This window comes from Drosophila bipectinata, chromosome 3R, assembly GCF_030179905.1.
Source record: "Drosophila bipectinata strain 14024-0381.07 chromosome 3R, DbipHiC1v2, whole genome shotgun sequence".
NCBI lineage: Eukaryota > Metazoa > Arthropoda > Insecta > Diptera > Drosophilidae > Drosophila > Drosophila bipectinata.
In genome coordinates this window covers 23,298,481-23,322,688 of record NC_091739.1, presented here as the reverse complement: position 1 = coordinate 23,322,688, position 24,208 = coordinate 23,298,481, and the positions used below count along the sequence as shown (strand labels likewise).

Here is a 24,208-nt window from a genome sequence, read left to right as displayed (position 1 = left end):
GAAGAACAGAAATAAGATTATAAGCTTAGGATCATAGGTACAAAAATACTAGAATTATACAACTAGCTGATGTAAGATGTCAGTAGCAAGGGGGTTCGATTTGAATCATGGATACAGTGGAGCCGCTGGATGGAAGCGCAGTATGGAATGATATCATCTTTGCCCGGCCAGGTCCCACCGTCACCGTACGTCATACACAGCCTCAAGTCGCCAGCCATGGCCGGGCCAGTAAACAAACAAATTTCAATTAATAAAATGTGTCAAACGGAGACGCTCTATTACACAAATGCACCAGCGCACCAGCACACCATGCACTGGCGGCACAACTGCCACAACAGAATGATCTAAGCGCGTTGCACCTGACTGGTTTGCAGTTCCCTCCCTCCGTCTGAGTTGACTTCTGTGAGGCAGCCCAAGACGTTGTTGCTGCCACTTGGCACTCGCTTTGTTTAAATTTAGCCTTTCCTCCGGCCCACCCGCCCAGTTATGCCTGCTATCTCTCTACCATACCCGGGTCCCTGCTGAAATGTATGCCAGGCGTTGACGTCGTCTTGGTCTCGTTGCCACTCAGAGGCAGAGTGTCCTTCAAAAGTATTTCTCTAATTAGATACACCGCACACATGTGCCACAATGACATTGCAGGGGGGGGGCTAGGGCGGAGGTCTGTGGGAAATGGGAGATATTGGACCATTTGCCCTGATTTGCATGCATGTGTGAAAATGCGATTTGCGAAGAATTCGCAAAGTGCGATGCGCGGCAACGAAAGCGAAATGAAAGCCCACATACTTAGCACCATGCTGCCCAATTTCCGCTTCAGAGCTCTGAGCGAAACATACGAAATAATTGAAATTGCTGCCTAAGTGCGCCGGACGCATCTGTCGGCTATCTATCGTTTATCCGTATAGATAAAAATTCCGTGGCCGAAATCCGACAAATTCCGGCAATATATAGAATGAATTTATGGCATGGAGAAATTCTCGTAAATAAGAAGAAACTGCAAAATGCATGCTAAATAATATGCAGGAAGAAACAACAATGTTGGCCATTTGCTTAGCATTTTATGGGCCACAAAGGACCCGGGGTCTCGGGTTTCGACGCTGGGAAGCTGCCTTGCTGTTGACACTGTGCAGCGCGCCTTAAATTATGTGACTGTCATAAATAACACTTGCAGCAGCACATGGGCCAGCCAGACCACCGCCCGGAGAGCAGCGGCAGGCAGACTGGAGACTAATTTCGTATGCATTGTGTGGAGGATTGGATTGGACGGTGCGGGAAACTAGGCTAACGACAAGCTGGCACACAGAACAAACCCTCCGCAAAACAACAAAAAAAAAACAACAGAACACCTCTGCGGAGCAATCTGCAACACGCGAATTGGTGAAGCAAAGTCAGGGAACTTGTCGCTACGTACCACGCTACGTATGCGTAATGTGTCACGCAAATAAGCGATTGAATGGAAAAAGTCCTTTTAAAGAGCGCTTTCGGGCAATTACTAGTTATTGAAATCAAAACACAAGAGGGCTTAGTCTTATCCCCTCTTGGAATTTGATTTCTTTGAAGCGAAATCCGTTTTATGCAACACTCATGAATGGCCAAGGAAAGTCGTATCTACACACAAGAAATTCAAAATTGAAATGGACGCCCACGTTAAAGCGTACGATTAGCATATGAGATTTTATATAGTCGATTGTGGTTGTTGCTTGTTTGTTTGTTGTTTCTTTTTTTTTCAGCTTAGTTTTCTATGAGTGTTTGCTGGTATTATATAGTTTTTTTTTTTTTTTGGTTGTGTATCTGATGTGTGCTGGATGTTGGTGATATTTGGATTATTTTCTTTTAAAACTTTCAACGCAATGTTAATGGACAACTCATTTATAGCTTCTGGCTTTTTATGTGACGTTCGGTTCAGTTCGGTTCGTTTGGGCACCCATTCTATATATGTTTGATTTATTTTTTAAGTTGCTGGCGGCATTTAGAATGAGGCGACGTGGTGATTGATGCTGTTGCTGTTGTTGGTTGGTTGGTTGTAGCGAGCTCGATAGTTATATAGAGATATATATATATATATATAGAGAAGTGGTGTACATTTTATGTATGGTGTAGTAGAGGAAGTTGTGCACAACTTTTGATAGTTGAAAGTTCTATGCTGATGCTGATTCTGATGCTGATTGCTTGTTTCTTAATCAAACTCACCGTAACACCAACAGGAGGCAGTCTTATAGTTGCCAGCATGATTGCCCAACGATGCTGTTGCAGTGCCAGATGCTGCTGCAATTGCTGCAACTGCTCCTGCTGCTGCAGTCGATGTCGCTGCTGTGGTTGGCGATATTGATGTTCCAATGGCGGGTGGTGTTAGGGTGCCTGGCGTGCCAGGCGTACCATTCGGCGACCCATTATCACTCAGTGGCGTCTGCGGCAGATCCATCTGGTGGTGCGGAATATGACTGGGATTAACTAGGCAGTGTTGCTGCTGATAGCTATGAACGGCTAATGAGTATGCAGCGCTGCTATGGGTGCTGTGATTGCTGTTGTTGCTAATGTTGCTGGTGTTGCTATTGCTGCTGATGTTGCTGCTGCTGCTGTTTCTACTGCCGCTGGCCAGCGAATGTGTTGTTGATGAGGGCGACGACGTGGTTGTGGAATGTCGTGGCTGATAGTTACAAGCTAATTGCTGCATAGATGTAGGCGTTGATTGCTGATATTGGTATGTATAATGTTCTTGTTCTTGTTCTGCTTGTTGTTGTTGCGTCTCCTGTTGCAATTGCATTTGCTCGTGCTCGTGTTCGTGCTGTTGCTGTTGCGGTAGCGGTTGCACCTGATGCTGCCCCGTCGAGTCCTGAGGATAATAATTAAAGCCAAACTGCTGGATCATCAGCTGCTCGGCAGCCCTGTCCATGGCGGCCTTCATAATACTCGTACTCTCCATACTGTGGAATTGCTGCCGTTCCCGTTCAGTCTTCAGATTGCCTTGCGACGGAATTGATTCTGCCTTGAATCGATTGTACTCGTTTTGGAGGCTCCTTAGTTAACCGACTTATTTCTTTTTAATTTAATTACTTTTAGTTTTTATTTTTTACTTTTGTGTGCTCGCTCCTATTTGATAGGTTTTGTTGCGGTTGCTTGGTTTTTTGCTCGATTTAATCTACGCGCTTTCCAATTATCAAACTTGTTCAATAAACGAAAGAAAAAGAAATGGGAAAATTTGTTTAAATTAATCTTGCATCAAAGACTGATTCGGTCACACTGCAAACAAACATTCTAGCCCCATTACACAGGGCGCATGAGTGTGTTTGGGAGAGGGACGGAGAGATAAAGTAACGGAAAGCAGTAGCGCTTTATAGCCATTCTATCGCTCGACCCCTCTCGCTCCATCGATATATTTGTTTATCTCGATATATCGATATATTGGTACGATACATCTTTATTGAAAAGACTGAAGTTAATGATTTGCATATTAGTGCATTTGTTTCATTTTCGAAATATTTGTTTTCTGAATAATGCTCTTCATGATGATGCGGTGGTTTAAGGTTAACATATATAAAGATCGGGTTGATAGAGTGGTGACATCGCTGAGGTTTAGTAGGTTCGGTCGACTTCCGGATGACTAGGATTATTTTCGATTTGATTCGATAGCTGACGTTTTGGGCTGAGTTCGAGTTCGAGTTCGAGTTCGAGTTGATTAGATTGGTGTTCTTGGAATGACGATTTTAGTGTTGTTCTGTTGGTGCGTGGCATTTGGCTTTATCATTTTTGATTTCTTGATGTGGTTCTGGTTAGATATATATATATTGTAGGTAGGCGACAACGATAACAACAACAACAATTACGATGCGATTGATAATAGAGAGAGAGAGATAGGGGTAGTTGAGTGATAAAAAGAGAGACAGAGAAAGCGGCAGCAGCAAGCTTCAGCAAAGGTGTTGTATACTCGATACTCGATTGTTATCGATAGATCGTTCAATTGATTGATTGATGATCCTTCGAATCGGAACAATAATATTCACTTGTAAAGACATTTAGAGATTTGAATGATGTTTGGTGCTATGGCGATAGAGAGAGTATGTCCATGTAGAATGGCGGTTGTTAATGACGATTATTACACAACATCCAAAAAAGGCTATGGAAAACATTTAGAAAACAATGCCAAAGGGCTTTACCATTCAGCAGTAAAGTTGAGTTCAGTTGTTGGATCGAGGATTGCAGTTGTTGAAAGCTTGACTCGATGACGACGATCTTTCAAGATGATTTTGATTCTGTTGCTGCTGGTGCGACGCGATGTATTGCATTTGGTTGTTATTTTGTGAGTTTTTTTCAGTCGTTTTTTAATTACTTTTTCAGTTAATTTTTTAGTTTTTTGTAACTTTATCACAACATAATATAGTTTTAATTTTTAGCTTTTCGAGAATATCACATTTGAGTTGAGTTCGGTTGAGAGATTCATTGGATTTGTGGGAATGCTGCTGCTTTGGAGGACATTTCAAGTTATTTTATTGCTATTATGGCTAATCGCACGCCTAACCTCAGCGTCTATTTGTTTTAAATTGGTAACAACAACAAAAACAACTGTTCGTGATTATTGAAAATGTTCTCTTTTATACTTTGTATCTTTTTTTTTATATTTCCATTTCGAACTTTATCGTTCTGTGTTGTGTGTGGCATGCACATCAATTTATTTTTATATTTTTTGTGGATTATCTATAATTATATTGTATTTGCGCTATGGTTTGCGTTCGATAATTACAAGCACATTTATATGCATGGTCGGTAATGGGTAAATAATAATAAAAAAAAAAAAAAAGGGAAAACAAAAACGATATCGTATGTAATATAGTATGGATGTATTCAAAGCTGTAACAAATATCATGGTCAAATGACAGAGAATTGAAAGCATTTTAATTGATGAAACAGCGGAAGTTCGATGATAAGGTTCGCTGATGATTGGGGCGCAGAATTTTAAAATGATTCCAAAATATGGGACGACGTGGAAGGGGAAGTGGGTTTATGTCAAGTCCTAACTGGTCAGTCAATAATATCCCAAGGTCCCAAGCATCTATCTAATGTTTCATTGAACTCACAGCTAGGCACAACCTTGACTCCATTCGTATAAACAGATTACACAAAAAACCCACACAAGCATTAAACGATGGATTACCAAGCCAAGCAAGCCAACAAAATAATAAACTGTTTAAAAATAACATTTTTAATGATACACAGTAATTTCGACTAATGATCAGAAGGAATAAATAAATGACTACATTTGAATTATTGGAAACTTTACACAAAAAAAACCAAAAAAATGTCATCATTTAAACGGAAATAGAAATTTAAAAAAAAAAAACAAGCTGGGTGGGCGTTACACGGAGTACCCTCCTAGTGAGATCATCTCTCAGGGCCTCACACTCTGAAACCCTTTCGGCACTTAAAATTGATTTATTGGGCCTACAACTGAGAGAAGTCTGAGTCTGAAGCAGAAGCCGAAAGGTAGAAGACGAAACTGAAGGCTGAAAATGGAATGAAATGCGTGTTCAATGGCCAAACACCTGCCCGGGAGTGTTGCCAAATGGCAGCCAAATTAACAACTGGTTGGCAATAGCCGAACTCCGATTACACAATGGAACTAAGCGCTACTGACTGAGACTGAGACCGAGACTTGGACTTGGCCAGTTGGCCAGAAATGCGAAAATGTGGCATTCATAAATAACACAAATTTTTGGGAGCAAAGAGCTAAAGACATTTTTGAAACAGACAACCAATAAAAAGTAAGAAGACTTTGCCAAGAAAAATAAAAGTAAAATGCCCGCACGTCTTTGGAGCGGCTTAAAGATACATATTCGTATTTTGGATTTTGTATTTTTGTTATTTTATTTCTATTTTTTTCGCTTTGGTGTTGCCTTTTCTTCTTGATTTTATTTCGTTTTGGGTAGAGTCAGGGCAATATGAGCAGTTTGGGCATGGCTATATGAGTGTCTCAACTTATTTTTGGCTTTTTCAAGCACACACACATACCGCAAAGATAGAGACATGTTTGCCCACATTCAAATCACTTTTCAAGGTTAAGTTTTGCCGCCGTTTGCTTCCCGCATTTTGTGTGAGTTTTGGTTTGGACCCCAAAGTACTTGGCCAACAATGAGAGGGACAAGTGGCACTCTCGAGTTAATTACTGTAAACACGAACAACATCTATTCGAAATTTGATTTTCGAGAATTAACTGATAAAGCTTAGAGCCTAAGCTGAGGTCAAACTTCGGGCTCCATGTCGAGTTTCTAGTGCTTCCATTTTGAATAATCATGATGGCTGGCATTGAGAGCTGGATTGGTCGGTGTGTGTGGGTATATTTAGTATTTTCTGCGATAAGCAAATGCTAATATTCAATGAAAAGTATTTCGAGTAGAAACTTCAATTGGCGAGCCATTGAAACCAACTTGTTTTCAATCAGCAGAGAGAACAACGAGCGACCTCGAAGTGCTAGATAAACGAAGTTGACAAGACGTTAATTGCCGCCGCGTTGCCTAACATTAATATCGAAATATTACGCATACGCAGTGTGTACAGCTTTGGCTCAGGTGTAGCAAACAATTAAGGAAAGCTCGTGGCAAATAGAGAATGAGATAAACCTTATAATTACAGTTGCGAGTTGCATACGCTAATGGCCAAGGTCAACAAAACCAAACACAATTAGATACTGAAACTTATCCGAAGACGTACAGAAGTTCTGCTGCAGCTGAAACGACGACTGTTGCTGGAGTTGCTGATGGTGATGGGGATGCTGTGGCGCCTCGTGCTGCATCATTGTGGGTGTCGATGTTGTTCTGGCAAACAACATGCTGTTGAACTGGCAAGCCAATCCAAAGTCACTGGCAAAATGGCTGCGCGGGAGCTGGAAAGCGTATGATCGTGGATCTGGGAGCGTGGAGCGACTACGAGCGAGCTAGCTAGCGAGCGACCAAGCGAACGCACCAAACAACCGACAAAACCGCACTGAAGAATTCCAAAGACGGAGCCCAGACTCAAGCACAGAGTTGCCAGAGAGCCCCGGACGGAGAGAAGAGGCGCAGCGGCGTATAGTGGGAGCGCTAGCGGGAGAGAGCTGCCGACCGGAGAGTCAGAGTGGGTTCATGAGTCAGAGTGTACCGATCACTCTGAAACCCGACCACCGGCAGATGATGTGTCCCTGTCCCTGTCTGTGTGCGTATGATCTAATGCTGCCTCGCGTTGATTGCCTCACTTCACTCCAAGCTCCATGCTCCATGTCCACGTCCGCGTCCGTGTCACTCAGTTCATTATCAGCGGAGTGAAAAATGAGAAACAGAGAGTAAAGATTGGGAGATGGGGAGCGACAATGGGGGGCGTGTGTGTGTCGAAAATAGAAACTGCTGTGGCAACATGTGATACCAATATCATGTACGTACGAAATGAGCCAACGTGATAAGAGACAGACGGGGCGGAAAGAGTAAACGTGTCACGTTTTCAGTCCCCTAGTCCATAGCCCACAGCCCACAACCCACTCTGATTGCCGTTCAATTCGCATTCAATGGCCAGTTCATTGCCTGTCAGACCAATTAAAAATTATCCAAACGATCCATAAAAGTCGCATTCGTTTTAAATAGTTTTTTGAAAAGTCTGGCCCACCCGGCGTATGTGTAATGTGCAATGTGGAGGGAGGGCCGAGCCCGACCCCACCGTTGACCCAAATAGTGTGAGAAACAAAGAAAAACGCTGCAAATCTGGGCCTGCTCCCACATTCTTATTTCTGTTTCGGCCCTAATCACTGCTGGCCGAAAGGGTAGTGGCTCTCCAGTTATTAGTAGGCCACTCGAGATGCTCTACAAGTGCAACAACGCACCGATGGGCCAAATAGCTGGCCACTCGAGCCAACAACAATAGAAGGCACCTAAGAATAAGGTAACCCAAAAACACGCGACGCCACGGAGATACTACCTCGGCTCAGACTCAGACTGTTGGCCAAAACAGAGAAGCCGACTGAGAGCGAGGACGCCAGGATGGCAAGATGGGGCCCTGGCAACCCCAAGGCAGTAAACGCACTTGAGATGCAGTGGGCCAGGCCAACCCAGTTATACCTCTCGCCACTCAAGGACGCTGGCTCGGCTAGTTTGCTGATGTGGCTGCTACCGAAATGGGTGGCTGGGTGACTGGGTGACTGGGTGGTTGGCTGCTGCTGCGGCTGCTGTGGCGGCTGCAATGGCGCCAAATGCTGCAGTGCAGCAGCTGAGTGGGGCCTCGGAGTCACTGCGCAGGACTTTTCCTAGACAACCCACAAACACACACAAGTGCAGAGCACACGCACACTCCGCACCCGCATTGTCATCAAAGTAGGTCAACCGCTTGCCATGCTGTCAACGTTTTCTGAGAGCAGCTCACGTTTCTCTTCGCGCCTCACTCTCACTCACCCAGGTCTCTCTTTCTCTCTGGTGGTGCCCTCGGTCAACTGGCGTATGCCACCCACCCACCTACACAGTATAATTTTCCAGCTGCCCTGCTGCCTTGCTGCCAGCATTGATTACATAAGCCCAGACCCAGACCCAGCTTCAGCTACACTGGCTGCAGTACCTCCATGGACCTGACTTCTGACCCCGACCCCACTCCTGACTACCACCCGCCACCGTTTTACTGCATTTCCTTTGCAGCAGCCTTAGCGGCTGACGCAGTTGTATCTACTGCTGCTGCAACATTGCAACCTATAGCCATGACAGCCATGAAACCCCCGAAAAAAACTGAAAAAATAATAAATATTTAAGAAATTTAAGAAATAAATGACTGTCGAGGCAGCTAAGCAAATAAGCCATTTGAAAACTAATAAATTACGGGCCAGTGTATGGACCTGTTCTATGGACCGTCCAGAAGACAACAAGAAGGCCCAAACAAAGACTTCAATGCTGGCTAATTAATAACAAATGCCCAGCTGTTTATACACTTATGGTATTGATGTCTCTGGCCATCCCAACCGAAGACCAAGACCACATCATCGAAAAAGATGTCATCTCCATCCATCTTTCAAGACCTCTAACCATATATTCTTAAAATATTTATAATATTTACCTATCGAACGAACTTGAACGAAAACTTACTCGAACAGAATTTCCGCATTCCAATAAACGGCGTAAAACTTAAAAATTTTGATGCAACATTAAGACAATTGGCTCTTTTCTTATTAAAATTAAAACACATGAATTTGGGTGGAAATACTTGGTGTAAGTGATGCGGCGTATTTGTCCTTGCCAACTTGGATAAAAAAACTATACTACTATATACTATACTGACATGTGGGGCATCTCAGATGAGATCGATCCTCCCCCCCGAATCGTTTCGAGTTTATTAGGCAATCTAGCACGCTTCAATCAGCAATTAGGAAACTTAAAAAACGTGTTTCTTGCCTCAGGTGGCAAAGCTCACACGACCAGACCCAGACCACACCACAGAGTATCTATATATACACACACTTATCTATCTATCTATCTATCTATCTTTGTGACTGACTGGGTGTCTGTCTAAATATCAAAAGCTAGGCATGGCAGCGGCGGGGGCGACATTTACACTTTGCTATTTTCGAGCTATGACGAGAGCCCACCACTACCACCACCACCAGCCGAAAAGTCAACCACGACGACGACAGGTACTTCGATTGCGTCGTGGCTCACCTTGGAGCTTGAAGCTTGGAGCTTGTAGCTTGGAGCTGGCAGCCAGCTGGTTTTGTGTGCCAAACAAATCATGCAAAGCAACTTGTTAATAAGTTAGCTCGTGGCTGGCTAGTGGGGTTTGGCAATGGAGGTGCTTCTTTTTTTTTTTTGAATGCCCACTAATCTCCATATGAATATACTGGTGACCCACTGGTCGCATCAGCTGTCCAAACGAGTGCAGGGACGGTCATGGGGTTTGCGGGCTTGCACTTGTATTTAATTGCAGGCCATTGATTAGAAGGCTGAGGACTAGGCAGGGGGCGAGAGGCCGAGATTGCAAATTGCAGCAGGCGGAGGTCGTTGGGAAAATGGGTCAACCAGGGCCTAGAAACCGACCATCTCGGCGCCAAATCCTGCGCAAGATTCAGCCATCTGTCCATCTGGCCACTGGCTGCCAGTTGTCATATTCAGATGGGTCCTCAGGGCGTATACGCAATTTCTAACTTAATTACAAATCAAAGTCTGCCAGTCCGGTTGCTAAATGGACATCGCCCCGAAACGGGACCGGACTGCAAATGAATTTCATATCGTGCTGATTAATTGAAAACTTTAACAAAAGCAACAACAACAACGACAGTGACAATGACAACAACAACAACAACGACATAAAAGCTACAAAATTATAGAGAAGGGCGGGGGGATTATTGCAAAAAAGAGGGTCGGCACGATCGACAGAAAAGTTAGGCAAACAAATCCAATGAGTTATATTTATACGCTTCGGAGATAAGGAGCAGTGGATAGATAGATATAGATAGCGAACGAGATATAGAAAGACGGATTTATATATAGAGAGAGAGAGAGCACGATAATGGGGATATGCAAGAGCGATTGAAATATTTTCTGTATCTTCTGCTTTTTTTGAAATGAATCTTGGGGATTGGGATACGATTGATACTGATACTGGATACTGGATACTGATACTGATTTTTGGATTTTGGATTTTTTTGGTCAACTTACCGGAACTGAAATGTGAGCGTTTAGTTTGTTCATTTTCCGGATCGGAATCGAGTGGCCTTTTGCGTGAATCGCCGATTTCAGGACTCGGACATGTCTCCATGGTAGCGTCTTCGGCCATTTTTAACTGAATGTTGCTGCTTTTGGTTATCAACTTTGACTGATGATTAGCTTTAGCTTTTGCTTTGGGTTTCTGTTGTTTGTGGGTCTCGTTGGAGTATTTTTCTTTGTATCTTTTGGATTTTGGATTTTAGATTTTGGATTTTATTTTTTTAATTGTTTTTTGATTCTATATTCGATTCGACAACGAAACGTCCGATGATTTGGTAATGAGGCGTCAGTTTAGCTTTTAATTATTTGGTATTGTTTCTTGTAAACTGTTTTGGTTTTTAAAAAGAGCGTGCGAGCGAAAGGGGAAATAATAGAGCGAGCGAACGTCAGTATCTGTCAGTAGTATCCTTCAGTCCTTCAGTCCACGTCCTTGCGTTGGATGCGATGCCTTATCGGGGGGATGGATCCGCCACTGGCATCTGAGAGTAGTAGAGTAGAGTGATGAGGGGCTTTATAGCTATATGATGTCCTTAGTCCTTGCAGCCATATATGCAGCGATTGAAAGTATCGGCTATCGATCGCTCTCAGTGACAGTGAGACAGTGACAGTTCGTGATCGTCGCTATATGTGGTTGTATATGCAAGTGCACATATACGTATTTATTGTATTTTTTCTTTATGATCCTTCTAGGTTTTCAATTTTTTTTAAATTATTTTTATTGATTTGATTTTTTTGTTGGTGGTTTTGTGGTGGAATGTGCGAGTTTTGTTTTTTTTGTAAACGTTTATATGAAAAAAAGAAAAAGAAAAAAATATTTATGAGTGAATTATGCAGCAATAATAAATATACATACATACAGTAAACATTTAGGCATATATAGGTATGTACTTCGGCAATAAACTTGTAGATATAGATACAGTTGCCAGAGTTGCAATGCATTTCTCAAGTAGTAATAGTAGTAGTAGTAAACACACAAGTGAGTAACATTTAGATAAGTACAAATATTTTGGATGAATCGCGCTGGCTTCTATTTACAAATTTTAAGGGGGGGGCGGGGCAGGATTTTAGGGTGGACCGAAATGGGTCTTCTAAAAGCGTGGGTTTTTGTTGTGTTGTAAAGGCATTCACATATCAAAAAACTGTTCTGGGGGCAGGCAAATATCGTTAAAATGGAAGATAAACTAAGTTTTAAAAACCAAGCTTCGTGAACGTTGAAAGTGTGGAATGATGGAAAGCAGACGACTGCATGAATTTCAGGAATCCATAGAAATTATTGGAAACTCTTTAGAAAGAAAGGGTATTTGGAAAAGTGAGAAAAAAAACTGAGAAATCTCTGCGCACTGTAACTAAATATACATCTTCAAAATCAATATCTTAAACTAAGCTAGAATATAGAGAAACTTGTGCCATCTAACTAGATCCAGCTCCAGCTATCTTTATATCTTTGTATCTACCCCTGCCCTGGTCTGTTAAATACCTAAGCAAGTTTTTTGTGTTCGCGGCAATGAAAACCCAACTTGCAACTCAATTATGCATGAGCTGTGTGTTATTTTATTATGATTTCATTGCTAATTAAAAATGCGCCGACACAAAAACCAAAGCGAGACCAGCAACAACAAACAACGAAAATATCTGCAGCAGCGTTAAGCGACAGACAGACGGACAACGCGCATTTATTTGTTTAAAATGGCGTTTAATTATACAAACATTTTTATATTTTATTTCGGTTGGTAGTGCTGATGTTGATGTTGATGTTGGAATACCACTTGGCAAGTGTGGTGTGTTGGCTTTGGTGTTAGTGTCTCGGGTGTAGGGGGTTGGGGGTTTCGATTTGACTGCAAACGACCTTGACCATTGAATAAGTTTTTTTTTTTTCGTGCCCGCTTAGCCGAGACCGCAGCAAAGCAAAATGAGCAATAAATCGAAGAGATGGCAAAAGCTTGAGAGCTCAATGCTAAGCAACCGCCCAGATACGTAGATACTTAGATACGTAGATACAATAGAATACTTTCAGTAGCGAATGCGTACTATCAGATAGATGATTTGCAACTGTGTTGCACCTGTCATCGAAATACAAACAGGTAAGTCGCACAAATTTGCATTTACTTATGAAATTAGTGGCCAGCGAATCAAGAAACTAAAGATCGATTTTAGCCAGAGATGCGGCTGTTCTGCCGTAGAACGAGTTTGTCGATTCGATCATTGAGAACCAGTTGGTTTTGCGACTCGGGTTGGCATTTTAGATTTTTCAATTAATTCACCCAATACTTTTGTTGCGTTATTTTCGATTATTTGTTGATTTTTTATGGCTCGTAGAAGAATTCCCATTCGAGGAGCTCAAAATGGCGACCAACTTGGCATTCAAATTTCTGCCACAAATCTCAGGGCAGTCTGCCACACGCGCCCCTTTTTCTCAGCCCGAGACACGCAAAGTGCTCGACATTTTTCACTCGGTGTGTCCTTGAATGTATATCGTATATCGGGCCAAATGGGATTGGGGAAAATGCAGCCAAAACTGCAACGGCAGTCGGTTAGAATAAAGTCGATGATGACGAAGCAGCCGTGGGGCAACGTCAGTGATGCACTCAAGCCGAAAATGTGTTAATGATGATGAATTGGAAGCAGCTGCCGATGCACTCTCCAATCAGCCCAAGGACATTCAGATTCAGCCACTGCATTCGAAATTATTCGAAAATCTATGAGGTGGGTGGACAATGCCTTGAATAAAAACAGGTTGCCTTCAAAATAAGATACTTTCGATGATGGAAATACATAATCTAATACAGAAATACATATTATTATGTAAAACATCTTAAGTTATTCTTGCAGAAATCTTAAGAAACCCACAGGAAACGACCAAACTTCGTACTCATTTCCTTAGCTAAGAAAAAAGCCCTTCCAAGAACCATTCACTTCCCGGTTTATCACTAAATTTCTTATATGGAACTGAACTATAAAAATATATATATATATATATATGTAAGTGAAGTACAAATATATAAATCAGGCACTACCCGGGTAGATGGAAAAATATTCCATTTACTCAGGCACTTATGAGTACGATTCGTACATAGAACTTATCTCCCTGTCGGACTCACAGTTATCACTCGAGCGGAGACGACAGCGATAAGGTTTATTTTCGTTGCTTTTCGGTTTGTCGATAAGACGTCCCGAGACGTGAGATAGTAAGCCACTACGGTAGGGTTTCTTTCTGCCCCTTTTGAAAAATTAGAAGCCCCGCCACTGGAAGGGAAGCCAGGGAAACAATACCATATGATGTACTTGGCTGGCACTCGAATGACATCAGAAGTTTTGGGAAAAAGTTTGAAAAGTTTCAGAACTACAGCTGGGTGGTTGGGCTCCATGGGTGGTTGGGGGGAGGAACACGCGACCCGCATTCGATGCCGCTACATATTAGTTGCCAGAGCGAAAGATTTATGCTTTGTTGGTTAATTGAAAGGCTTGTTTGTTTGCTTGATAAGCGCTTCTTGATGTTCCAAGAGCTCGGGCGCCACCAAACAGTACCTCAAAGCACGAAACAGCTGGGGGGAAAGGGGCAGGCAAAGGGAAGGCGAAGGCCGAGGCCCCGTCCCCAACCCCAAACCCCAAACCACTTTGTGTGTGGAGCTCTCAAATAACAAACTGTCAGTGGGTATGATTCCCAGCACTTAACGACACGACACTCACTTGAGAATTGGACGCTTCCTAAATTGAAAGTTCTTCAAAAAATACACTTTATTATTTCCCAATGAGGAGACGGCGCAGGAGGCGACGACAGTGCGCGAGTACGTGGAAATCAAATACAACTAAATTCAAAAACTGAAAACAATTAAAAACGAAATGGGCTCCGGCTCCGGCTACGACGAGACGGGCAGGCAGGCAGGCAGGCCAAAGTATCTACGAGATTCAAACACACTTGCCGGAGGGAGAGAGCGAGCGGGAGAGCTCTCCATCGCGAGAGAGAGTGCTGCGGGAGAGTGAGTAGTGAGAGTAGTTGTGTTGGTGTTGTATCTGGTAGATACTTTATCTACAAACTGTCGACTGCGTTTGCAAGTGTTTGCTCAGCCGCCTTCCGCTGCTCGCAGCTCTCTCTCTCTCCTGCCCAGTACGTGAGTGGATTCGTTTGTGTTCGTGTATTTATACGCTTATCAGTAAATAGTTTATGCTATGTACTGCACTTTGCTCTGCCCCTTCCCCACCGATCCCCCTGGGCCCTCAGGGCGACTAATTGTTTTGTTTTTGTTGATTCGGTTCCTGCCTCAGACGCCCCGACGCTGATAAAACTTAAAGTTTGGCAATATTTGGGCCTCCAAGTGGATCAGCCACAAGTGTAGGCGATAACCTCTTTCGAGGACCGACCGTATCCGTCGGCGGAGGAGGACCTCCTCCTCTTTGTTTGCCCATTTCAGACTCATTTATCGTCTTTTCATAGGCTCTTCTGACACAAATCTGCTGACAGCCAAGCGGCTGTTGCTGTATCTAGTATCCCTGGGATGTGTGTGCTTGTGTATCTTTATCTTCATGTTTTGACAAATATCATGTGCGATAAATCTTTGCCTGCCTGACTGCCAACAACAAAAAAAGGACACACTGACATCCTCAATTTTTTCATGACAAAGGCTGACGGCAATTTATCCCGACATTTCCGAACCACCATTGACATTACTAATCTGAGAATGTTTCATTTGTTTGACTTGTCAGCGGGATTGGATGAGGATATAGAGCTGGGAGTCGAGTGTGGGAGCTCGGGAATCGTGTAACACAATTAAAAGTTAAGGTGAGTAATAGCCCTTGAAAATAATAGAAATCATATTCGGGGAGTGGGGTCTACAAATGGGATCGTCCACAACAAGTAGCGATGCAAATACAGTGACTCACAGTCACAGCTCAGAACCGGACCTGTTCTGTCCGTGACTGGATTCTGGTTCTCGCTAATGATGATCTCAAATCGTCAAACAACTTGCTCCGCCTTTCGTATGTATTCATAAATCAATAATGGTGTTATCTAACATGTCACTTGTATCTTTCTATGTTTTAAGTAAACCTACACCAGAGTCCCCTAACCTAGCCGCAGTGGAACCATCGGAGCGCACTCCCAACAATTGCCCCAAACTCATAATTGCAGTCGGGGCTGTCCAAATGGCTTGACAACAACATGGACCTGAAAGAGCCTCCCTCCCCTGAAAGGCAACCAAAAATGGGGCAACTAAAATAAAATCAACCCGACCCGATCCGGCAAAATGAACAATGGGCAGGAGCCAGCCGAGTGCGGATAACTGGCGATTGTGGGTCAGCCCGGCAGTTGATAACTGTCCGGACTCGGGAGTCGGGAGTCCGGAATAAAGTGCCCGAGTCACTGAGCCTTACCCCCGCCCCTGACTGGGGGTACTTAGGAAGAGGGCTGAGCATTTGGGAAAGTCGACAAAAGAGGCAGAATGAAGGCAACATCGACACGAATGCAAATACAACAAAAGCGCAAATGTCATAAGTCATCAACGAGTGGAAATGAGGGGGTGTGGCACAGTGGGTAAAACTCCTTAGCCAGCGGACTCGTTATGAGCCAGCACTAAGGTTTTAAAGCCAGTGCCGGCGGCAAGGACATCACTGGGAAAAGGTAAACACAGCGCATACTTAACCAGATGGCACTGCGAATGAGGACGCAGCGGATGAAAGGCTGATGCGGACTGAATGCCCCGGGCAAGGCAAACTAAAGGAGGTTGCCGGGGCAGGGGGCGGCGGGTTGGCGGAAAAGTGGGCGAGGTGCGACCTCATTGACTTTGGCGGCACGTTTTCGGATGTCTTCTGTCAAATGAGTTTTTCCCGTATGTTTGCCCCTGTCCAGTTGGTGCGTTCTTTGGTGACTATCCCTCCTCCCATCTCCTCCGCCATTCCGCCAGAGAAATGGAAAACTTTGTCCGCATATGTAAGCAGGCACTACTGTATGTGTGAGTGTGTGTACAATTATTGGTTGTTGCTCAGCTTGTTCTACTGTTCCTGTTGCCTCGCATGCGGCATGCCACATGAAAAATGAAAGCGAAAATCAATAACGAGGCACGCGATGCGAAAAGCCAAAGCCTCCCGCTGGGGGTCAGCGTAGTCCAAAAAAAAAAGGGTTTCCCTCACAAGCCAGCACGTCCGAGACAAATATTTATGCTGTAAGCCTTCAAATATAAAGCTTTCTTTAATTTAATTTTAAAAATTCTTTAAAAGAAATCATAAAGTAACAAAAATATAGAATAATAGTTGCCCTTCTTGGGTATTATTTTCCACCCCATTACGTTTATTTGCCGACTTGGCTTTAGCTTTCCAAGTAGAAGCGGCTTCTAGGATAAGTGGCCCGAGTGCCAAAGACCAGGAAGCGTGGATCCGAGCCCCGAGTGTGGGCCCCCCTGCCTGGGCCTGCCTTTGTGCGCATAATTTATGCTCATTGCGAACCAGACCGCCCCCCTTCCCAGCCCATATTCGTTGGCTTTTTTATGAGCCACACTTTTCGAGGGTAGCTCCAGGATGTCACAGAGACTGGTGGTCTTGATGGGCCACCTCATCTGCGAAAGGGTATGCGAACGAATACATTCACTTCCTGGAGCCGTCGTCGAGTCGGGTAAGCTGCTTTGGATTTGGATTTCGTTGGCTTTCGGCTCAAAGTGCTCCTTTGTTTAGCATGTGTGTGTGTGGTGATATGGACGAGCTGATGATGATGATGAGTGCACGTGTGTCCCTGTGTGTTTGTTATAAATATCAGACGAGTGAGCGAGCGTCTATTTGTGTCGAGTCAACAGAGAAAGTCGGCAGGAGCTCGGTCGGCGGGCTGGAGGAGGCCCAGCTGGTTATTGTGGCGGGCCTGCCTTTTTTTTTGCGGTGGCTGGCTGCGTAATTATAATTATTAATGAGTGTACACGAAATGAAATTAGAATTTCACATTAACGCTGATTATGTGCGTTGCATAATGGAGCTGTGACGACCACATTGCGTATACGCAACGTTGTACACTGCAACTAATGCGGCTATGAAAATGTCTCTATACCTAGGGCCTAGTCCCAGACCAGTCCCAGCTAGCTCTCCCCATTGACTTTTCTCGCTTCATGTTGGATATTTTGGTGGCAGAAATGGGTGAAGGTTAAGCAACGTAATATGGCCAAAAATATAAATACACAGCACAGCACAGCACAGCAGTAGCAGCAACTTTATGGATGGCCCTACGAAAACATATCAGAGAGAAAATAAAAGAGGAAACACACATTCAAGGTATGTATGGAAAATATGCAGCAATATGCTGAGCTAGTCGGAATCCGCAGAGACCCCCAACACCAACACCAACACCAACCACACAGAGAGGGAGAATGCCGGGGCTTCCCATGAAACAAAATCAAAAGCTCACAATTAGGCCAAGCGAACAAAAACAACAAAAAAGCAGAAACAGCAACAACAGCAGAGCATATATGCATCCCATACACATGTGTGGGTGTGTATCTGTGTGTGTTTGTATGTAAATTACTTGAGGGGGGGCAGCGAAGCCAAACTGCGAAACTATGTCGCTAGGTCGCCTGTCAATACAGAGCGAGAGAGACAGAAAGAGAGGAAGAGAGGGGGGCCGGTTCCAATCAAATCGAATTCGTGCTTGCAGGTGCCCGAGCCAAGGTGCGTCTATGAATTATCCATAAATAATGGCGAAGGCAGTCAAAAGGCACTACTGAAGCACCGAAGACTAACTCAAACACTAAGAACTTGTGGCAAGTTGAAGTAAACAAGCTTGCTAGTGGGCCTCCTCCCCCTTCTGAGGTGCTCTTGGGGATGTTCAAGTACTCTGACCTGATGTTGCGATACCCTGACATAAACATGTCTATAGACATTAGAAGAGTATCTTTAAGATAGCTAGGATATCTTAGTTTCTCGTCCTAAAAACACAGATATTGAAAACATGTCCTCAAGGTGTGCTTTATTTAGAAGACCTGGTTTCTTGGCCTCGAGTCAAATATTACTTACTTTTCAATCTCAATATGGTCCAAGTCAGTGGGAAATATTAAATCAAATTACTTGACAACCCTGCCTGACAATGAAACAAATATCTTGTCTGTCTGTCTCTGTGCTTTATTTTTGGCATTTTAATTAAAAATTGGCCCAGTTGTCGTACAGCCTGGCGACTATTTGGTACTTGGTGCCTGCACTTGGACCAGGCCACACTACCGACCGATGGCTGCAGAAGCTCTTTTTTGGCAGACAGCGACCGAAAGAGGCCGAAAGAGTGGAGGAACAGAGAGGGAGCTATAAGAAGGGACAGAGACGAGGACAGTGCCCCAATTTAGACAAAATCGATGCTGGCCTGGTCTGGCGACAATATAATTCATTTAGAAACCTTATGTTTTCAGACCGTTATACTTCCATAATTATGAAACTATGTATCTCAGAGATAGTGTATCCAAATCTCTACCTATATGTATCTATATCTTTTCAGATCTACTTATATCGTGGGAGCTGCGTTTGTTTAACCCTTTAAAACCTTTTAATTTTTTTCAAAACCTATAACTTTGTGTTACTTTTATTACATAACTCCCTAATCCCCAATCTGGAAGACGCCTGCCTCCAAACAAATAAAAATACTTATTTTTTTCCACAATTACAAATGCAAGTAATTTGTTATGGAAGCGTGTTTTTTTTTTATTTTTATTTCTGCTTCCCGCGATGACGCTGTGAACTTGAACGGCGTCAAAGTCGGATGGGTAATTGTAATTACTGTTTGCTTTTTGTTGTTTTTTTGTTGATTTTTTTTGCTTTTATTGTTTTTGCGGCGACTATACCTCCTAATAACATTCAATTGATGCAGCCAATTAACTGTGACTGCAATTACAAACATAGATACATACATACATACACACATCCAAGAAACCTATAGGCATTTGAGCCAATTAAAAAATCGTTGAATATTTATAGGCAAGTCAGGGCAAGGTCGCAAAGGCAAAAGGGGGGATTAGTGGTTTCCAGGCAGCTTTCCAGGTCAGGTGGATTAAAGATAATTGTCTCAGGCAGGTCTGTAACTATTAACTGATAAGTTAGTAACTAAAAAAGGGCAAGTATTGTATCTCCATTAATATTCAAGAGAGATACAATTAAAAACAATTATTCAAGTATTCAACCCAAAAATAGATGATTTTTATAGCTTGGCGAAAGGGGAACTTCTTCAATAGGTTATAGAACACAATGGGAATCCCCGTTAAAGCTTCAAAGAACGAACCCGTCTTCTTAATGAAACCCGTTCTTTGGACTTTATTGTTTGGAAAACTTTTGCTGACCATTTGGTTTTCTGCTTTTCAACCCTTTCGGTATTCCGATGTTTAGGTCTTTGATCTCGAAGTGATTCATTCATTCAAGCAACCATTCATCCAGCTAGGCACTTTACGAAGCCCGAGCTGAGCATTTTCCTAGAACATCGGCCACTTTAATTTACCGCCAAGTTTGCAGTTTTGCACTTTCAGCCATAATCGACTGGGTTGCGACTGGACTCTCGGCTTATTAGCCGAGCCGAGAGAGTCTCCGTCTCCATCTCCGGGTCGAAATCACCGCCGTAACCATTACGCCAAATAGGTTAACAGCAGTTTCGTGCCTTTTGCATGAACACGGCCCTCTCTACGTTTGTGTGTCAGCCATGCAGTGTGTGTGTGTGTGTGTTGTGTTTACATAAACCTTTTTCTCGTTTCGTTTTGGGTTAATTTTTTCTTGCAGCTTGGACTGCATCCCCATATGTGAACCCTAGAAAAGCTTAAAGAAAATAATTTAAAAAAAAATTAGAGTACAAATGTATTCGGCTTGCCTGATTAGCTCTGGTGGTGCAGTTTAACCCACATACGAACTGCCGCCTTACCGAATTGCGCAACGGGTGCGGGGGCCAACAGTGGGTTAAGAGGGGCGGGAGTGGGGGACAGCCGTGTGAATGCAAATGAAACGAAACGACACACAAGCGGACAATTTAATGCCTATTTGCATTTAACGGTGGCATGGCGGCCGGGGGGACATCGTGAAAATAAAAAACTAGAATCAAGTGTCGGGTTAGGCTATGAAACGAGCAAATTGATGAGCAGATAAAGGGAAGGGGGAAGGAAGCGACAGAGCTGAGAGATGAGCCGAGGAAGAGGGGATAAAGAGCACATGAACAAAAAGGGCGGATGATGGGGAGGGGCTCGAAGGCTGAGATGGAGAACCAGACTCTGATTAGCATTCCGTGTGGGAGAGCATGAGAGAGCGGGAAAGAGGGAGAGATAGATCGGTTCCGATTCTGAGTAATCAGTATTCTATATTCCCGCTAATACTCTCATGAACAAAGTATGAATAGTGAAACCCCATCCCAACTCTATAGCTTAGAATTCAAAAAGTGGATTTTTTAAACCCCATCTTTCAGTGTTGAGAAACCACCCAAAAAAGTGTTGAAAAAGCTTGCATTTTATTTTAATTCTCGATCAAAGCTTTGATCCTGCAGTAGAAGGTCCTGCCTTATGCTAAGCTAATCTTAATACCAATCTTAGGACTAGTTTTAAATATATTCACCTTTCTGCAAGGAGTCGTGCATTCAGCTGCAATTATTTGAGTGTGGGGTGGAGATAGAGAACAGCTTTAGTGGGGTACTTTGAACGCTAGTGTCTCCTTGACTTGCTTACTCAGTACTTGTTTTTCGTTTTCGTTTTTTTTACTTTTATTTGTATTTTTATTGCAATTATTCAATTATTGTTTCATTCAGTGACGCGACAGTTGTTTTTGTTGTTACTCCTGCGATTCAAGTTTATATAGATTGTTGTATTTATCTGGTTTTATGTTCTGTTTTGATTTGGCCTGGTTGTTGCTATTGTTGATACAGATTAGTTTTAAGCTTTTGGTTGGATTGGTTATATAAAAACAAAACAAGCACAGACACACACACAAATACGCACTAATTTGCCGCGAAGGTTAATTCTAGCGAAAAACTATCGACGACGACGACAACGACTATGATGATGATGATGATGAGTTTTCGAATTAGTAGCAGCACCTAAACGGGCCAATTTGCTTAGACGCCCCTGCTATCCTCGCCCCCTGCTATGCGCCTGCAATGCTTGTTCGCTGTTGCTTTTCCGTTTTTCCGTCCAGTTTCGCGGCGTCTTCGTCTTGCGTGCTCGTTCACGTTTGGATTCTAACAAAATGTCGCGTTTGCTTGGCTCGCCAAGCTCCCGTCAAGCTCTCTCTCTCTGCTGCTGCTGCACACTGTGAACGCTCTCTCGACCTGCCTCTCGCGAGTCGCGAGTATCTGTGTGCCACGTACACGTGCCCGTCCGATCACATTTCTATCTAACAGTTCGCCCCCCTTCGTGTATCTGTATGAGTGAGTCGATGGATGCCCATACGAGGTGGTTCTCTTCGTTTTCTTTGTCCGCCTTAGCGCGCATTTTCTACATTGATTTTTAAATTCGAGAGCAGGCAGCAGCATTGTTTGTTTTAAAGTTTATTTCGAATGCGGGAAAACAGCTCGTCTGCAAGCTTTTCCACTCTCCTGCAAGCTTTTTTGGCTCCCGCTGGGCATTCCTCATGCTCTCGTTCTCTCTCTCACTTTGCTTAATAGGGCACTAGGTTTTCATGCAAACGTTGGAAAATTGCTGCACGTTCACACGAACACATACTACCAACGAGAAACGACATTTTTGGGACAAGATACTTTTGCATTTCCTGTGCAAGTGCCAAAAGCTTCAGCTTTAGGGCCTGCAGGTATTGCCTTGAACGTATTGAACTTCTATCGGACGAATATTTTGGCTTTCAAGTTGTTTATGACATAATAATTGAGAAACACCAGGCCATATGTTTGGCAAACGAACGGTCGGAGAGAGAGGCGTAAATGAATAGAATAACGAGAAAAACTCGTTGGGCAAAGCTCAGAGGCAAACAAACGAAAAACATTAAAATAAAATATATAAATTATGTATACGCGCTGTGTGCGTTTTATCAGCTTGCACGCTAATCGAACAAAAGAGAGTCATTGGCGAAGGGGAGGGGGGCGGTGTGGGGAGAGTTAGAGAGGCAGAGGGAGAGAAAAAGCGTTGCCCATACAGCCGCAGAGCTGTGGCGTGAGTGTGTGAGTGAGCTGCTTTGACACACTTTTATATGACGTCGTTGATTTTAATTTCGTTGGCCCATTCCAACGTTTTTTTTGTGTTCTCGTTCTGTTTCAGTTCGGGTATCTTAAAGATAGTTCCTTTGGGAATCGTTGGGGGAGAAGAGGGGCAGTGGACAGCAGGAAACAATGGGAGACGACGAGTGGCAAGTCAAAGGAATGTTTGTTGATAACATCCAGGCAGCCTCTCTGATAAAAAACAACACATGTTTCAGAGTCTCTGGACCATTGTTGATGCTATAGGATTCCAATAGGATTCGATGGTGTTCCAGTTGGAATTTGAAAGGTCGGCCAGTTTCCCAGTTTCCCAGTCTTAGGTGTTAATTAAATTTGGTTCGAATGTAGCGCGTTACAATTTCAGTTTTATTTTTTTTTTCTTCAGCTCAGCTGCGGGCTTGTGTGAGTGAGTATTTATGTAACCAGCATGCCAAGCAAGGCAGCTAGCCAGCGAGTGGGAGCGAGAGATAGCAGGCGAAGCGCACATGCCAGGGCATAGATACTTTTTGGCATTGAAACAAAACGTAGTTCACAAAAAGCACACCAACACACACAGATACACTCGAACAAACACACACGCAAGCACGCATTCAAAACCTCACCATACACAGATACGCCACGAAAAAAAGAACTTAGAACACAGCGCAAGGAACAGCACCCGAACAACTCAAGAACGTAGAACGGAGCTTAGAGATACACTCGCACACACACACACACGCACGCACAAACTGCTATTCCCCCGCTCTCGGAGCTCTCCTCCTCCTTCTCTCGCATAGAACGCATGTGTGCATTATTTAATTTAATTTAATTAAATTTCAGTTCGCCACCATTAGAAAAGCGACAACGACGAATAGCAACAACCATCAGCAGATACTTGGTAATTTAAAAGCACTATTTTTTATTTTTATTTTTATTTTTTTAATTGGTGGCTCGAACCACTTTTGTTTAGATTCGTCGGTCGATTCGTTAGATTGTTGTTTTCGAAATTGCAGAACTTTGCGCTTAGGCGTCAGTATGTATGCCGTGTGCCATAAACATATAAACAAACTCACTGGCGACGACGTATCTGAATCTGACGCTCTGACTCTGTGACTGAAATCCAACTGAACTGCTCGACAAAACTTGAAAACAGCTCGCACTCGCGCTCGCGGTTGAGCGCTCTTTCGACTCGTGCCGAGATTTCTGTACAGAAATTCCGATGGTCGTCGGGCGGTCGGTCAGTGGTTGCGAGAGAACTGTCTCGGGGACTCGGGGGCTGTGTATCTGAGTATCTCACAGATACAAATCGGTTTTGCTTTCGTTGCTCGTTTCGAATTGGAGAAAGAGCAGAAGAGCGCCACTCTGCGCAGAACATCTCTCGCAACTCTCTCTCTCTCGGAAAACAACC

The 24,208-nt window shown here is 43.6% G+C and overlaps 1 protein-coding gene across 9 annotated transcripts in view; it reads right to left on the bottom strand.

The window, feature by feature from the left end:
• The window catches only part of ps (RNA-binding protein Nova-1-like protein passilla), a 29,993-nt gene extending 6,000 nt beyond the window's left edge, over window positions 1-23,993 (bottom strand). For 2 of the 9 annotated variants that reach the window (XM_070281302.1, XM_070281303.1), the window contains exons 1-3: window positions 23,874-23,993; window positions 21,234-21,525; window positions 10,650-11,383 (exon numbers count right to left, since the gene is read on the bottom strand). In XM_070281302.1, coding sequence (XP_070137403.1) covers window positions 10,650-10,767 — 118 coding nt within the window. In that variant the 5' untranslated portion in view covers window positions 10,768-11,383; window positions 21,234-21,525; window positions 23,874-23,993. Of the gene's footprint in view, window positions 1-2,190; window positions 3,002-6,702; window positions 6,981-9,054; window positions 9,247-10,649; window positions 11,384-21,233; window positions 21,526-23,873 lie in introns of those variants that run through there. The other 7 variants (XM_070281304.1, XM_070281305.1, XM_017233826.3 and 4 more) reach the window with 5 other exon arrangements.
• Window positions 23,994-24,208: the final 215 nt, after the last annotated feature.